Source organism: Passer domesticus, chromosome Z (assembly GCF_036417665.1).
Source record: "Passer domesticus isolate bPasDom1 chromosome Z, bPasDom1.hap1, whole genome shotgun sequence".
Lineage (NCBI taxonomy): Eukaryota > Metazoa > Chordata > Aves > Passeriformes > Passeridae > Passer > Passer domesticus.
Genome location: NC_087512.1, coordinates 12,721,608 through 12,738,756, shown reverse-complemented (window position 1 = coordinate 12,738,756; position 17,149 = coordinate 12,721,608). Strand labels below are relative to the sequence as shown.

General features: G+C 41.3%; 1 protein-coding gene across 4 annotated transcripts in view; it reads right to left on the bottom strand.

Moving 5' to 3' along the window:
• EGFLAM (EGF like, fibronectin type III and laminin G domains) overlaps positions 1-17,149 on the bottom strand; it is an 82,583-nt gene that overhangs the window by 3,689 nt on the left and 61,745 nt on the right. For 3 of the 4 annotated variants that reach the window (XM_064403795.1, XM_064403792.1, XM_064403793.1), the window contains exons 14-21: positions 16,601-16,726; positions 15,618-15,861; positions 11,235-11,346; positions 9,587-9,703; positions 7,250-7,430; positions 4,918-4,941; positions 2,717-2,795; positions 1,679-1,822 (exon numbers count right to left, since the gene is read on the bottom strand). In XM_064403795.1, the coding sequence (XP_064259865.1) occupies positions 1,679-1,822; positions 2,717-2,795; positions 4,918-4,941; positions 7,250-7,430; positions 9,587-9,703; positions 11,235-11,346; positions 15,618-15,861; positions 16,601-16,726 (1,027 nt within the window). The remainder of the gene's footprint in view (positions 1-1,678; positions 1,823-2,716; positions 2,796-4,917; positions 4,942-7,249; positions 7,431-9,586; positions 9,704-11,234; positions 11,347-15,617; positions 15,862-16,600; positions 16,727-17,149) is intronic. The other variant, XM_064403794.1, reaches the window with a different exon arrangement.

Here is a 17,149-nt window from a genome sequence, read left to right as displayed (position 1 = left end):
CTCTTTTACCCAGGATGCAGACACCAGTCCAGTTCAAAAACAAGAAGAGGATTTGAGTGTTCAGGATTGCATCAAAATGTTAGACCTTTGATAAGAGAAATGAGACTCATATCCCTTATGAATCCCTCTACAACAGCTATCCCCCTACAACAGTGAAATAACCTTTGACAGAAGCAGAAAACAACAGAAAGAATTTCTAGCAGCAACTACACTATACAGGGAATAAGACCATACAAAATGGGAAAGAAAAGGTGTGTTTTGGATTTCAAATTGGATCAGAACACAGACATCTAAACTTCGGCTTCAGGAAAATTCTTCAGACAAATTCACAGCCCTGATAGTCTCTTGACTTCACCTCTCAAAAGATGAAAATCTAGCATGAGGATCAACCTTTCAGAATTAATTTTTTCCTGCATTTGTCCTTTCACCATCTTCTTTGATGGTCCCCTTCAGTAAGCAGTTATTGCTTATGAGGGTTTTATTTTGGTAGTGTAATTTTTCACCTTCCTAAATGAATGTGGAAGGTAAAAATATTTCAGTAAAATTCAGCTTTTCAGGTTTGGTCTAAAGCCTTTGACTGTCTTCATCTCTGAGGAACAGCAGCAACCTAATAAAAATTGCACTGTGTTTTGGAAACAGAACAGAGTGGCCACTTGCTACCATGCATCTTAGAAAGACTGTCCCTTCCAAAGACATTCAAACAATGCACCACTTCTGCAGAGTCAGTTCCTTGTTTATAAATCAATGAGGAAACTAAGAGGTTTTGCCAAGTTAGCCACTGTTAAATCACATTAAAAAAAAAAGCTTAAAAGAAACTAATTTAAATAGAAATGTGTAACTTATCTATATATTCATGGTAGCAAAGAACAGCCAATTAAGCATAGTAAAAAAATTAGCTTAAATAAATAAACCCTCTGCCACATGATCAATAGTATCTTACAACAACCCACAATAGTGATGGCATCTGTGGTTTGCTGTTTCAGTATTTGCCTTACACAACCTAAAGGAGCACCATGAGGAAACAAAAGGCTTTTAAAACACCAAAAGTCCCAAAAAAACACCATGCAAAAACTTGCACAGGGTGTGCCTGAGGGTCTGCAAGGGAGAAACAGATGCTGGAACAAGACCCCAGCATTTCCCAATACTCCCCAACTTCACCATTTTGACAGCAGTATTACTGCTTAATTAAATGATTCTGTGGATGGTGGCAGAAACAAGGTGTGGTCACAGCTCTGTGTGTGTGTCAAGGGCTGGATATCTGGGCATTTGAGCTGGTGGAAGCCCTGCTCCTGTGTGCACTGTCTGGCAAAGAGTGAGCCCACAGCCAGCAGTGGCATCACCAAAGTTTGTCCTCGACCCCTCCCCTGCTCTGCCTGAGATAGGTTTAATAGGTATGTGGGAGGCTTACCAAGAGTATTGACCCCTCATAAAGAATCTTTCAGAAAATCAAAATAAAGCCCTGATGTTTGAAAAATTGGGAAGGAGGAGTGATGCAAATCTTTCAGCACATTACCTCTTCAACTTACATCCTCTCCCAGACAGCAAATGGGACCCATCATTGAGCAAAACTCTGAGGATGAGAGTGTCTCACACTGTGCCAAGGGACAAGTGCACTGCATGTGTTGTAGCAACTCCTTTGAGCCCTGTGTGTTACATAAACAAGGGAGAGAAAGTTTACCTGAATATCAACGCTCCCTCCTGGAGGCCTAGAGAGATGAAATCACTGTTAGGTCGCATGGGACTGTTTCCCCTCCACATCAAAAGGCCTTCCTTCATTGTGGTTTTAAACCTCATGAACACGTTCGTTCTTGTTCCTGATACCCTGTTTAATGCAGAAGAAGGAAATAATAGTAAAATACTAAATTGTGCCAGTCTTCTTTCAAAAAAACATAAAAGTTGATGCAGTATTTAGTCTCTGCTGGTGTGGTGGGTTACTGCCCTGCAACTCATTTACATGCTGATCTGTGAAGGATTCTGGCTCACTTCCCCATCTCCATCATTTCAGAGCAAGGGAATTTAACTCATCTCCCTCTACACAACAGCTGCTAGGTTATTCCATACAAATAACAGAAAATCCTTTTATTCCTCTAGCCTGGTGTGAAATCCAGCCCAAAAAGCAGATTTTGAGAACGCCCAGTAGATGTGATGCCCTCAGAAGCCAGTGGAAGAATCATAAGAAGGGCAAGTCAGAAGTCCCAGTAGGTGGGAGGTACCAATGGCAGGTGAGGACACTGGGAACCCTTCTCTACTCAGTGGCTGAAATAAAGGTAGATGGAGCAATTTGTTGAAACAAGCCAACATTTGCTGGAATGTGGGGATGTTCTAGGACACAGAGAGTCAAAAAACTAACCCTGAGGATATAAACGTTAGGCTAAAGCAGGAGTTAAAAAGGAGTTAAGGTCCTTAGTCTCTTTTGAGACACAAGCTCTGTATGTCTGTTCTTTGCCCTCAGGGAAAAATCAGTCCCTCTCCATGCCAGACACAGGTGTGCTATTTTTGACAGTGTGTAAGATGCTCAAGTATAATAAACTAAGCCACAAAGATATGCACTTAAAATGTATTTTTCCCTGAAATTTAAAAATGTGGCAGAAATACTGTTAGAAATATTATAAATACAGCTTAAAACATGTACATATACTACACTCTTTCACATAAGACTCCTAACGTTATAACATTTTAAGAAACAGAATACTTAAGTCCACAGGAAATACATTACCTTTTCAGGATATCTGGATTATCATACGTGAGGTAACTGCGACCAATAAATTGTGGTATTTCAATTGCTTCTGTAATGGCTGAGAAGTAAACACAAAAAAAAAGAAGATGAGTGTCAGATACCTGACTTGGAAATGGAAGGAAAAAAAGAGACAAGCCTCTTTTATTGATTTACTCCTGCAGTGGCAGGTACCTACCAGTGACAGAACTGAGCTGAACCCACTCTGCTTTGCAAACAGGCACTGCCAGATTTTACCTAAATGTAGGGCCAGCAGTTAAGGGGGTTTAAATGGCTGACAGTCCCTCTGCTTACAGCCCCCATGGCAGGAGCCTAATGTATTTCTCCACTACAAATGTTAGTGCAGAAAATTACAAAGCATTGGGAAAACATTGCAAATTTTCTCTTTACCCCCATTTCCACATTCCTTGATTCTCTATGTGGTTCAACGCTCCCTCCTGCCAAAGACTGTGCATTAACCACCTTTGTTTATAGAATAAGAAGCTCCTTCCAGCTGCTAACAGAGCACCATATGCAGAGCACATTAGGGACCTCTCACCCTGCAAAGGGAGGCTGCACACACAACCTTTGAGCTCCCTGTTTTCTCTTTCTGTGCATGTGACTGCACTGAGTGGCTGCTGCCTGCTCAGAGCCCACCCCTGGGGTGCAGTGTGGGGGGCAGGCTATCTCAGAGAGGAGCTACAGAGCCCAGAGTCCCAGATCACTTTAGCCTATTGAAAACAACTGGGACTATGCTAAAGGCTGCATGGCAGAGGCTGTGGAGCCCTTTGGTGCATTGAACACTGCAGTGCAGCCTTGGGGGTCTTTTTCTGTGTCCCCCATACAGCATTTCTCTAGGGACAGCCCCAGGTGCCCCTATGGTGTATGGCTGGGACAGTGGCAAACATTGCAGCCAGAACTGGAGCTGGTGCACTGCTGCCCATGAAGAAGACTTTGGCAAACTAACTCAGCTGTGTGACATAAACAACGCAACATCCCTGATTACAGAGCCCTTCACCAGGCTATGAGCACCAGCCCAAACAGATTTTTTTGTTGAGTGAACATCCTACAGTTTGTTGCTGATCTCCCATAACTGACTGCTGCATTAATATAAGCTAGTTGTATAAATTACTTAAAATAGATGCCTTCATCCTATTTTCTTACTGAGGAATAATCCCTTCAACCCACAGCTAATCCCATCTATATAAATTTCAAGCTTTCCAGGGCAAGGATGCTTGCTTTCTTTACACAACACAGGGTCTGGCTGGGCTTTTAGAGCTCACTGTGACACAGATATGCAACAATTGGTGTAGTCTGGCAGCCAGCAACACTAATATGAAATTTAGCTCTAGGTGCCAAGACTGAGAATTTTAGACAGTGATGAATGACTGTTTTCATCCATAGTGAAATCAGGAAAGCTGCCTAATGTGTCTAAAGAAACCACCACAGGCCATGTCCAGCCTGCAGTCTGCCAATGTCGTTGGAAGACTGCAAAAGCTGAGTTGCACTGGCCAAGCATTCCTCGCCAGGTCTGACACTTCCTGCACTGGACAGCCTCTATGGCAGCAGAGCATGAAAGGAGCCCTTGTTCCCCATCACATCCTGCCCTAGAGCCCCACTGCTCTTTGCCTCCAGCAGGGGAAGGTGCCCATGTCATGCAGCAACCTTTGCCTGTGCCAGAGTACTCTGATTTCCTCCAGAGAGCTTAATGGGCATTTACCTCTGCTTGCTCTTCATTTGTTTCGCTGAATCTGAGTGCAGAAAAACAACCAAATTTTAGCAGTGCCCTTGATGCAGCCAGGATCTTTGCAGCTGGAAGGGAGCAGAGCCAGTAAGGAGATCTGGATACACACCTTCATTCTTTGCTCATCGCGATTCAGCAGACAAGCACCAAAGCTCTCATGCCAAGCAGAAGTGAGCTCTGGACTGCAGGACAGTCTGAAGTCACACCACAAAGCCCTCAGCCAGCTACCTGGCCCTCTGCTCAGCAAATAAGGCAGACCACCTGTACAGCCACTGTTCTGAGCTTGGCAAATGCTTTGGATGCAGTTTGAAATATCAACAGCAGGATGTTTAAGGAAGTTCTATATAACCGTAGAAAATATTTTGGCTTAATGACAGAAACTTGCCAGGCTTAATGGAAACCCAGCATCCAGACAAACAGACAATGACAGAGCAGTTTTCACATAATTTGCAGTACTTACTGTTTAGGCAGTAACTTCCACACTCTGCAGTGAGTCAGCACAAAACAAAACAAGAACATTCTGGGTTTATTATTCTAGAGCATAAAAATCTCCTTTAGCCAAATTTCATACACACTTTTCTACAAATGTGTAATCTCCCACCTACCATTTGCATAAGTGACTACAATCACCTGTGAAGATAGTACTGTTTTCATAATTGCTTTGCTCCAAGTATCTATATTTGTCTGCTCAAAACACACAAAGGGACAGACAGGTAGGGCCAGCAGCAAATCCTTCTGCTAGTCCTGCTTCTCAAATCTCAATGACTCACCAGGTTTTACCCACGGACCAGCTCTAGCCAAGGGAAAACAAGTGTTTGCTGTTCTATTCCATCTTACAGTTAAAGTATAAAAATACCTTTAGCACTCCCCAAGCTTGGACAGCAAAGATGTAAAACCTAGCAATGACAGCAAAAACTCTATTGAATCTTCAGCTAATGATCCATTACAATATGAATCAGTATTTCATATACCACATACCAGCATTACTTGAGTTTTTAAGTGGTGTGTGTAATTTTGAAGAATGACATGCACTCCCTCAAAAGCACTTTGCTTTTTAGAGTTTTTTACAGCAGCCTACCACCAAGTAGGATGGAGACAGCACCTTCACCTCACATACCTTCTGAGTCCACTAACCAAAACCCTGTTGTGAAACAGAAGTGGACATAGCATTCTCACCTTAACAATGCCTATACCCCAACAGAGACACAGGTAAGGAATAATTTGAGGAATCTGTTTCAGGTAGTTCTCATCAAGGCTGTCATAGACTGAGGTTCAGGAGCAATTCCATGCTCTATGCACATCTGTCAGAAAACCCTTCAATTTTTGGTGGCAGCTGAGGCTGCACAAGTGCAGGGAGGTTGAGCTGCACCTGAATAGGAGCCATAGGTATCAGGAACAGAAAACAGGTAGATCGTGCTTTTGGACACCCTTAAAATGAATACAGATTGGATTCACATAAGAAGCAGCACCCAGGATCTGGCTAAGTCATACGCCAAAGTGCTTCAGACTGTCTCTGAAAGCCTGGACACCCACTGAAGTGTGGGAGGACATGCCAGCCAAGTGGCACCACTGCTGGTACCATGAGCCCAGACACTGCTTGCTGGGCTCAGCACAGGCCAGGAGCTGAGCAGAGGTGAGGAGCTGCAGCCCCAGCACTGCACTCCAAATGGGCAGGCACTCACACACCCGGCTGCAAAGCATTCCCTTGAATGACTGCCCTTGGACATGTGTTGGTACTGCTGCAGATACCATCTTGAAGTCAGGAATTTAGCACCCTGCACATACCTAGAAAGTCAAAATCCCAATTCTCCTGCCTCCCTACAGAAAAACCAGGGTAAATGACGTTGTTTCAGCTCTTAGTTAGACCACAACAACGTAAGCAAAGGGGTTTCTTGCACTGCATTTTATTATAATGCTTTTGTTCTAAGATATTGTCTGTTTTGAAAAAAAGGGCAATATATTCATTGCAATTTAACCAAAACCACTACATTCAACTTTGAAGTTTATGACTGTGAGAAATGAAGCAGTGGGTGAAGACAGTAATGTCAGCCAGCTCTTTTGAACTGAGTTTACTGTTACATTACAAAACCTCCCCTCAAGAATTTTTAAAGATCGAGCTTGACAGAAGTGAAATGACTCCATCTAGTGGAATAACCCAAAGCACAGTTTTTAAACGCTTTTCTTGCAATTCTACTCCTTTGCTGAATCTAAGGTTTGAACTATTACAGTGGCTCTGAAGAAAAGAGAGTAATGTGCAAATGGATGAGTTTTCTTCCTTGGTGGTCTCCTTCACCCCACCAAGGCAGGATCTCTGCAGATGGTGCAATCTCCATCAGAGCAGTCAGTGCCTAAAACAGACCTTTCTATGTGTGAGAACAGTGTTTGCTGTCAGCTGTATGATGGATAAAATTACAAGGGTTATCCATGCTCACGCTGCAGGATGTAAATAACTGCTGGCTGGAGGACCCTTGCAGGAATTCCCCCTTTGCACAGCACTGCACTATTCGGGATGTGTACCAAGTGTTAGAGTTCAGTGCTGTTCACTACAAGCAACCAGATACCAGGTTGCTATCTATGGATCCTAGCCCCGTGCTGGGATAACAGTTACTGCATTCCTAAATAACAAAACAAATTCTTCCCCAGATACATGAAAAGTGCACAGATGAAAGGGGAGCTCTGACCTCCAGGGCTTCTATTTAAAGGCATGTGTACAGCAGCAGTTGCAGGTGCTAAATCTTCCTTATTTTTGTGATCAGCTCCTGATCCCTGGGTTGATATCCAGCCATTGTTACCTTTTTGGCAATGTTGCCCATCGAAGCCCAGGGGACAGTCACATTCGTAGCTGTCCTTCTTGGGAACGCAGGTGCCGCCATTCGCACACGGTGAGGTCACACAGGGGTGGGCAGCATTTGCTAGGTTGATTCCAAAAGTGAAATCCCGTTTCACATCAATTGTCCGATCATTCAAAATAATCTATATGTTAAAAAAAAAAAAAAGTGTGAAAAGATGATGTTAAAATTTCCAAATCCAGAGTATCCTACTGCTAGTTAGAAGATTCCTCTGAAAGACTTCAGAGAAATGTAACTCTCAAAACTTGGCCCAAACCCTATTCTTGTGTGCTTTCCAGTTACAGAGGTCCAACTCATACTTTCTCTCCCCCTGATCCACTGGAGGTTAATCTCTTCTGTGTCTAACAGCCTTAGGCAATGCCTGTAAGGGGTGAAGCTGTGTGGAATTTACCAGGCCCTTGCCCGAACACTTGAACACTGGTGCAACACTGGTTGTAGTTGAACTGTGAGCTGAGATGATAAAATTAGATGAGTGTTGCTGAAGAAAAGCATTTCTGAGATCAGAAAACCCCCCAGGAGATGAGTGTTGACAACAGAAATACTAAGCAGAACAGCTTGTTTTTCACATTTTCTATTGCTTTCTAGTATCTCATCTTGCCCGAAAGAAGCTAGAGTTAAGATGAATGAAAAACATAAATAATGACTTCACAAAGCTGTTTGTATATAAATGGAAGAGAACTGTCAAATGCTGGGATTTTTCCAATATGTCAACTGCATATGTTCTCCAAAATAAACCAACATTTGTATAATCTCAGTTGACATCTCAGCAAGAGAGATTGCATGCAGGCACAGCATCTGATCTCAGCTACATCAAAATAAGTACATCTTAACAAACAACAGATTTTAAGGCCAGAACTGAGAAAGGTAATAATTGCTCTGGCTCCTGCATAACTTGGGCAATGCACCTTGGGGGATCCAACCCGGAGAAGGGGTTACATAAAGCACTACACAACTCTAACAGCAGAGAAAACATCCAGTCCTGTCATGTAATGAACTGGGGAAGACTCCATTATGTTTTCAGCTTCTTTCCAAATTTTGTTCCACAGGTTAACAAGCCTCCACTCATAAAAACATGTCTTTTGTTTTAAACTTCTATTCAGTTTCCAGCCCTTGCTTCTCATCATGTCTTTTTCTGCATAATTCCAGCACCATGTATCCAAAGAAATCTCATTCTTATCTAAGAACTAGAAGACCACACCAAAGTCACTCCTCAGCCTTATCTAACTAAACTAAATATATTGTGGTCTTAGGTCTTTCTATACACTGCACATTTTCCAGTACTTGGTGATGTTTGCAGGTCTATTTCTGTATAGTTCTCCAAAATCCAAAGAAGGCAAACGTTACCAGTGCCCAAAAGGCAGGCAGTACCTTCCCTTGACATCCCATTCATGACTCTGAGAACACAAATCCACTTCACTAAGTACATCATGGAGATAAAGGCTCACACTCTGCATTTCCCAATCCTTATCAGTGCCTTTACTCTATTGTACAGCCCCTCACCTTGTAATTGTAACCTGTGTAAATTGCTCCTAGGCTCTATAACTTGCATCCCAAAATACATTGTGTTTAGTCAAGTCTACCTTCCCAATCACGTTCATGTGTCTGACCTGTTCCCATCACTATTACTCACACCTCCAGTTTTCCTGAACTTCATGTTTTCTGCTGGACAGCTGACAAAGACAGTAAAAAGTGTCAGACTGAGTGATTGAAGCATTTACACTGAACTAGAATTACTTTTCGGTCCTGGAGCAATTGTTAACTGTAGAGCTTTAAATTTTTTAAAATAAAAACTATTATTAAAAATTTGGTTTTATTTGGTATTTCTTTGCACTTATCTGATGCAATTCACTCCTCTAAAACTGTGACGATTCAGGACCAACATTTTAAGTATGTTTAGAAAGAAAAATGTATGTTTAGTTTGCACTTCCATTTGATTATTTACTAGGCCTGATACAAACTGAACTCATGTTTAGCTGACCACATGGGAACATCATCCCTGATGTCTGCTAACAATGGAAGACATCTCCTCCATACATGTGCCCCATATAAAATTGTAAGAGGGGAAAGCAGCATGGTGCACATCTCCATGGTGGCGTAAGTCTGCACTAGGCAGACTTTTCACTGTGAAATAATAATTTAACCACTTCATGGTGGGCTCCTGAGTTGAAATCCTTGATTATTTTGAATATTGCCACGTAACAATAACAGCAGGTTTGCACTAAAAGCGTGCATGGATACAATGGAAATAAACGCCCACAGTGTGTTTCTCTGGGCACACACCTTCTGGATGCTCCCACTGAAGGGTCTGAGGATCCCAGAGTTCTTCTTCACGTCATCATAATTGGGGACTCCACCAATAAATATTTCAGAGCTGCATTTAATCTGTGTAAAAGCCCCCTGCAAGAAACATAGAATAACATTTTATTAGAGTATCTGGAAGCATGCTTCTATCTTCAGATTAACTGTCATACAGCTTATTTCCATGCCTCTTCCTTGTACAATCAAGAAAGCCACTGAAGGACACTCTTGACTGACTTTACACTATCCCTGTCAGAAGCAGCTGAAAAATCTCAAGTATTTCAAAATAGCAATACTGAAAGAAAAAAGGAAACTGACTCATTGTGTTTTCTGACTGCACATATAGCTTTATTTGCAAAGACTAGAGGTACACTGATGTAAATCTATAACCAGAATTAGGTTCATAAAGCTAAAATCAGAGCAAAGTTCATGCAACAGGAACTCATTCAGTATTTCCAATATCTAAGAGATAACCTACTGGAAAGATGGGGCTAAATGAAACACTGAGTTTGCATCAATTATCAGAAGCAGTTGCTCAGGATACCTGATGGGAATATTCAGGGTCCTGGAGTTAAGTGAAAGACATTTAACAGCTAAAGACAGAATATCTGTAATTTCAGTCCTGCAGAAGCTTCTGTGCTTTCATGGTTGGCAGTTCCCAGCCACCCTCCTCCTGGAGCACTGCAATGCAGCACTTAAGACAAAAAAAAAAAAGGGAGTGTTCACCTCAACCCATCTATCTAAAGAAGTCTTGAGTGCTCCAGTCAAATGTTTCTCACTCAATGTTTTTCCTGACAGACAACAGAAATTTCAATTTATTTAAATTTTTGAAGAAAAGTCGAAGTTTTGATTGAAGTTTCCCAGTTTTCTGAAAAGCCTGCTATGGGATTTTTCTGCTATGGAATTTTTTTTGCTATGGGATCTGGAGTCTGGTCTGCACTCTCCACTAGGTAAAAGACATTTCCCAAGCAGGTCTAGCCTTGGTATTTATCAAGATAGAAAGTGTATCTCTGTGCAGGCATTTAAGTACTTAGAGTGAATTTCCTGCTTGGTACAAGTACAGTTTCACTTTATTATAAATTAATTTGACTCACTATGATCACTTGGTGAGTGAAAAACAAAAAGCAAGTCATCAACTGTCTAACTGTTCCAGCACTTACTCTGGCCTGCAAATTATTTTAACAAGAAGAAGAAAAAGAACAAGTCTCTTCAGGTCCACCTTTCCAGGACAATATTCAGCAAGAGGTAAAAAAGTCTGGGCACATATTGTTCAGCATCATACTCTCCAGATTACACCTCTCATTACACGTTGCTCAACAGACTTAGCCACAGCAAGAACCAACAGAAGAACTTCAGGAAGATGTATGAGCCAAAGCAAAAATGTGAGTCCAGTTACGTGTCAGGAGCAGGTACAGTTGGATTCCAGTGGGATCCCTGCCTTTACATGTGTCCTTGTCCTCAGAGGGAAGACCTTACACACAAATGCCCAGCTCTAGGCTTAAGAAAATGTTGCCCTAATGTGTATATTACTTTAAGATATTAAGAGATTTGAGAGCAGGCTGTGCAGTCTAACATGCAATCACTTTACAGTTCAACAGCTGCATTCAAGCCAAGTCTGCCATGAGCTCACCTCAGCCATCCCTTCCACTGGCTTCTGTTTGTCCACCTGCAGGATGCCATTCTTTGCCGTGCGAGACACTCGCAGTTCATGCCACTGACCCAGGCTGACAGGTTCTTCACTCCTGTTTTAAGGGCAAGAAAATTTTCAAGCATGTAACACTGTGCCCTTCTGATACTCTGTAATGTTAAAAAGTCTAGTCTTCTGGGATGATTTTCTAAATAGAAAATAAATATCAGCCACTGCGATTCTTCCCTTATAAGGAAGTAACGATCTTCTGAGCCCCATCAGCAAAGACCATATTCTAGAGCAAATAACAGGCACTCTAGTTTTATTTATAAATGAAACACTATCACCAGCACACACTTTAGCTACCTCTGTGCTAGTTTTTCTGCTCAGTCATTTGTAACACATAAAAACGAGTTTTTGTCTCAGCTGTACATCCTCAATTGACTAAAAGCTTCCCACTTAATGGTTGGTCTAGCCCCACATTCTTCATCCTCTTTTAAAACAGAACTACTTTGTGTTGGCTTATCAGCTCTATTTATGCATCCTGTTACATTGACATCTACACACACACACATGCAGCCCGGATGCTATACATAAAAGGGAAGTAATTAAAAAATGATCCTAATAATGTGATGAGATCTTGGCTGGGAACAATAATCCCCAGTTGTGCAAAGTATTCACCAGTCTCAAAGGAAGCATTTTTAAATAGTTCTTGCAGTCTTTACTGGCACAGCACTAATATGAATAGCAGCCTGTATGAAGGGCAAAACCACATTTCCCTTCACAAGTTCTATAGATCTTTGTATTTTGGTTTCAAATGTCATTTTACTACACTGGTTAAAGCATCCTACGTCTAAATGAGATGTAGCAGCCTTTCCTCCAGGAGGGCTGGAAACTTGTGTTTGATTTACTGACCAAGCTAGAAAAATCAGAACTGTGTTATCTAGGACCCCTAAGACTTCCTAGCTTCAGTGGAAAAATACATAATTTCTGGGGAAGAAATAATGTTTTGTATTTTCAGAATACTTGCATTTAAAAACAAAACAAAAAACCCCACCCCATATTTTGAAATTAAAAAATGGAAAAAAACTGTAATATGAAGTAGTTAATAGTGATTCAAATGCTGATTAAAAAACTTATATAATTTTGAAAATGTGAAAATCCTATTTTCTTTTTTTTCTTAATAATCAACATCAGTTTTGAAAGCTTTTTATCATGTTTTTCTCGATTCTTCAAGTTTTTTAAAGCCTGTTTTTATCTATTTTAATGATGCTGGCAGTATTACTTGACATTTCTGAATGACTTCTGAATGGTTCACAAAACCTGCATTACAAATATTATCAAGCAATGCCAGTCACTTGTCCTCCTTCTTATGGAGTACCTTTTAGGATTTAACTGTCTTGGGTAAATCAATAGCTAAGGAAATCTAATCACCTTGATGAAGTCAGCATATACATATAAAGGAACCAGATAGGTTTGGCTACATAGTAAGTGGCAACACAAACATTATCTCTTCTGCTACTTAGGTTATCATCATGCTAACCCTCCTGCTTTGCTAGATTTAATTACAATCAGGGATGATTAAGCTTTGCAGAGTCATCACTTCAGAGCTCTTTTGTGGAATCATGGGCTTTTTGAAACCAACCAGTGAGTTTGGTAACTCTTTCTCCTGATGCTTGAACACTCCTGGCTCTTCATGTGCTGCGGGGTTACTTTTTCCCATGCAAACCAAAGCTTAAAAAATATACCAGATCATGAAGATCTTGATGCCGCTTGGCCAAGGGAACTCCCGACAGCTTCTCCTCTGAGACATTTCAGAGCTCAGGTTCTGAATCTGGCCACCCACTCTGCATCCCTTCTGCCTGTGGAGCCCCCAGAGCACACTGTGCTGCTTCCATCCTGGCATACATCAGGAAGCCACAACTGCCACCAGCATCAGCTCTCCTACTGCTGCTGCTGATGTACACAAATAAACTTCCCTCATTCTAATAATAAGGTTATTGTGGCTGTGTTCTGATTATAATATAATATCTAACAGCCTGGTGATCCTATGGCAGAGGTGTCAGTGTGACCAGAGCTATACCTCTGTTAAAGACACAGTGTAGGCATGACATAGTATGATTAAGATGGAGTTTTAAGTGGACATTGACCAGGCAGGCATGAAAAACAGGGAATCTATTTGTCTTATTTAATCACTAACAGAGCTGATGACAGGGTGCGAGTTGCACATTTTATCTAGAAAAAGAGCTAACAGGACAGCCTGACAACTTTCACCGAATCCTGATGGTCTCCTGAGTCTTTCCCATTCCTCAGCTACCTCACCACACTCTTTCCCTCCAGTGCATGCAGCTCAGGCAGTAGCTGCCATCCAGCTTGCTCTTCTGCTTTCCAGCAGAAAGGGGCAGCTTCTACTCCCAGGCATATGCTTGTGGCTGTCTCTACATTTCATAACTCTACATATCAGTTAAACTTTAGTACAAGGTGTTTTGAAGTGTTACAATATTCTTGGAAGAAAAAAAATCTACTTTAATATTTCATGGTTGCCAGTAACAGGAATTAGAAGGCTGCAATCAGTAGCGATTGAAGGCTGTTGTAAGAAGGGCTATTCTGAGTTGGAGAAAAGGTCTCCACAATTAGCTATTTCTGCCACTTTTCAGCAAGAGAACAGAATAGGGCAAGTATGAAGTGATTCTTCCCTTGATATATCCTCTCAGCTTCTGGCAACTTGTCATTTAGCAATTTCCTGAGTCAGAGGCTGCATCCGTACAACTGTGTTTGATCTCCCTCAATGGAGCTTTCTTCAAATTTGTCCAATTTTTTTTTAAACTATTTATAGTTTTGGCATCTGTAACTTGCTGTGACGATTAGTTTCCACAACTTATTTATGTACTCCTCTGAAAAAAAAAAACCCAAACCCAAAGAAAAAAAGTCTTATTTTCTTTGGTTCCCTATTTTCTCTGCATATAGAAAATATACAGAATACTCATTAATCTCCATGAGATTCATTATTTTAAAACCTCTATCATACTTCCACCAAACTCATTCTTTTCCAGGCTGAAAGGTCCGGCTGTGGAAGAGTTTTGTGGAAGATGCTTCATTCCCTCTCCTGTATGCTTCATTCCTTCTCCTTTTTAATTCTGCTAATTTCTTTTGAAATGATGTGACCAGAATAGCAGCAAGGTTTCAAAACAGGGTGCACTGTGGGCTTCAGCAGAGACATTCTTCCTTATTCCATTCCTAATAATTCTCTGCATTGTACTTAGGTTTCTGCATTTGTCTCTAAACAGTTTACTGTTGCTTCCACAGAACTATCCATGATGATTCCAGGATCTTTCTCTGTCTGACAACACTAACTGTTTTTCCACAGCTGTGCATTGTTAGGCTTGTGCATTATTTTGCATTTGCTCCCTTTATATTTCATATCTAATTTTGTCTGCAAAACTGAATGAGTTTGTTAGCTTGAGTCCTCATTCATTGTAAAATCAGTACATTTTACCTAATTACAGTATAGTCAAAATTCCTGATGCCCATCCACAGACTTGGTATGCATCGTTGGTATGCAAGGCTTGCAGACAGTGTACACATTTTGCATAAGCTTATATAGAAAATTTCTAAATACCAGGTCAGCCTGGTCAAACTGGCAGCCTCCTGGGCCACATCCAAGACACCCAGTGCCTCTGTCCAGCCCAGTGCCTTTTCAGAAAGCCCAGGAACAGTTGCCAGTGACTGGACAATCAGTTACACAGGGAGAGAGAGCAGTGTTTTTGAGGCATTTCATTGCTTCTATCCTCCTAGACATTAATTTCAGGCTACAGTGAGTCACTCACAGAAGGTCTGTTGGGGAACCTTGGTGACCAGGTTAAACCACATATTCATGTTTTGGACAGCTTACATTGCATAAATTGGATACTAGCCTCAGGTCTCTCAAAAAAACAACACTTTGAGGAAGTGGAGGGACCTGGAGGTGTATCTTCTTGTGCCACCTCCAGCCTGGCATCCCTGCTTGGAACTGGAAACCAGAAAGGAGGATGCTCACATAAGTGCCAATATTGTGAAATCCTGTGTCTAGAAAGTATGTGCATAAAATATTTATAGATTCCCTAACAGTGTCCTGGGGGCAAGAAGAGAATTACTGCAATACCATACAGACACAAATGTAACATCTGTAGCATAAAGCTTTGAAACACATTGATGTAGGGAAAAAATTCCTGTTCCCTTGACCAAAATTATTGTGCTTAATAGTGCTTCTGTGCTTCCTCAGAAGCAGGCACAAGAGACCAAGGGGCTTGCACACCTCACCATAGGCCGTGACCCTTTCCAGTCCACTCCTCTCCTGGGTCAGCAGTGTGGCACTGCTGGGGAGGAAGCACCAGCAGCACCATTTACCTGATGACAGCCGTTCCTGAGCCGCAGTCGAACCTGAACTCCACGTAGCCAGCCACCATGTTAATGGAGAGGAAGTCCTTGCTGTCTGTGTCATAGCTGTACAAAAGGACACCAGTCTCTAAATCTGGACGAAATGTCAGTTCAAACTCCATGAAGGAAAGGTAATTCTGCGCTTCCAAGGGCCAGGGTGTGCTAGCAAATGATCTTAAGGATTCGTTGAACTGAGGTATGGCCAAGGTGAGTGCTGGAAATCCAGAAATCACAAGCAGGTCACTTGAGGCTCAAACATAAAGGACTGACTCTTACCAACCACTGTCTGTTCCTCGGGTTAAGTATTTAAGCTAATGATTAGCAAAGCAACCAGAATTTTGTTTTACATCTAAATTAAAAATATTTTATAATCCTACCCAATACCAGTTAATCTCTTCCTTTTCCAGGGATGTATTTGTACTGTAAAGCATTTTGTATCTTTTCTTTATGATTCATAATAGTGCCTTTCAAAGTAGCAAGCATGCACACGGTGCATGGTGGCATGAAAATTTCTACAGCATAAAAAATAACTCCAGATGTATCTTGCTACTTGTATCTCTGATATTAGCAGGCAATTGACATTATGTTACTTACATTTCAAAATACACAGCTGACACTGGTTTTAAGAGAAAGGTGGGTATTTTTTTACGATTAATGTGCATCTGTGGAGTGGTACATTATTTTAACTTCTGAATAGGAATTTCAAGATGCTTAAGTACAGTCAGTTTAAATAAGCAAAGAAGTTTGAGAATCACAGATTATGTAGGAGCAGGATGCAGCTCCAAACCAGTAAGGGAAGGGTTTCAGTACGTGATTTTAAAAAGATAAAGTAACAAGTATTCTCTTCTGTCAGTGTAACAGTATGAGACCTCCTCCGGTGTCTCTAAGTGAACAACACATCGAACACTAAACAACACACACAAAGAAATAGAGGCATGCCAGTATCCACTCACCCTCTTCACAATGATGACCTTTAAATCCAAGAGGACAAAGGCAAATATAAGAGTCTGCTTTGCTTGCAGTACAGGTGCCACTGTTGATGCAGGCTGCCTCATCACAGATGCCACTGCTACACTCACCTAAACAAAGCAGTCAGAACATCAATTCATCAGAGAAGTTTGTCAAATAAGATTTATTTGGCTGTTGATCACTGCTACTAACCAACACAATTTGCTCTTATGCCTAGATTCTTTCCCAATTTACCAAATGGTGTGCAAATTAGACAAGGAAACTTGATTATTAGTATTTTTCTAAGTATCAGACCAGCAAGAGACCTTATAAATAGCAAAAAGTAGCCCTTACAAGCAAACCATGATAGATGTAACTTTTACAAACTCATTCCTTGGATTACTTATTGTCTGCTCTTTTTCCTATTTTCTCCTATAAGATACAAATTTCTCTAAATTGTTAACATGCATGAAGCCTGGTTTAGTTTCAATTATCTTAAGTGCTTCTTTGCTCACTATAAATTCATGCCATGCTCAGCATGGGAGGTGTTAATC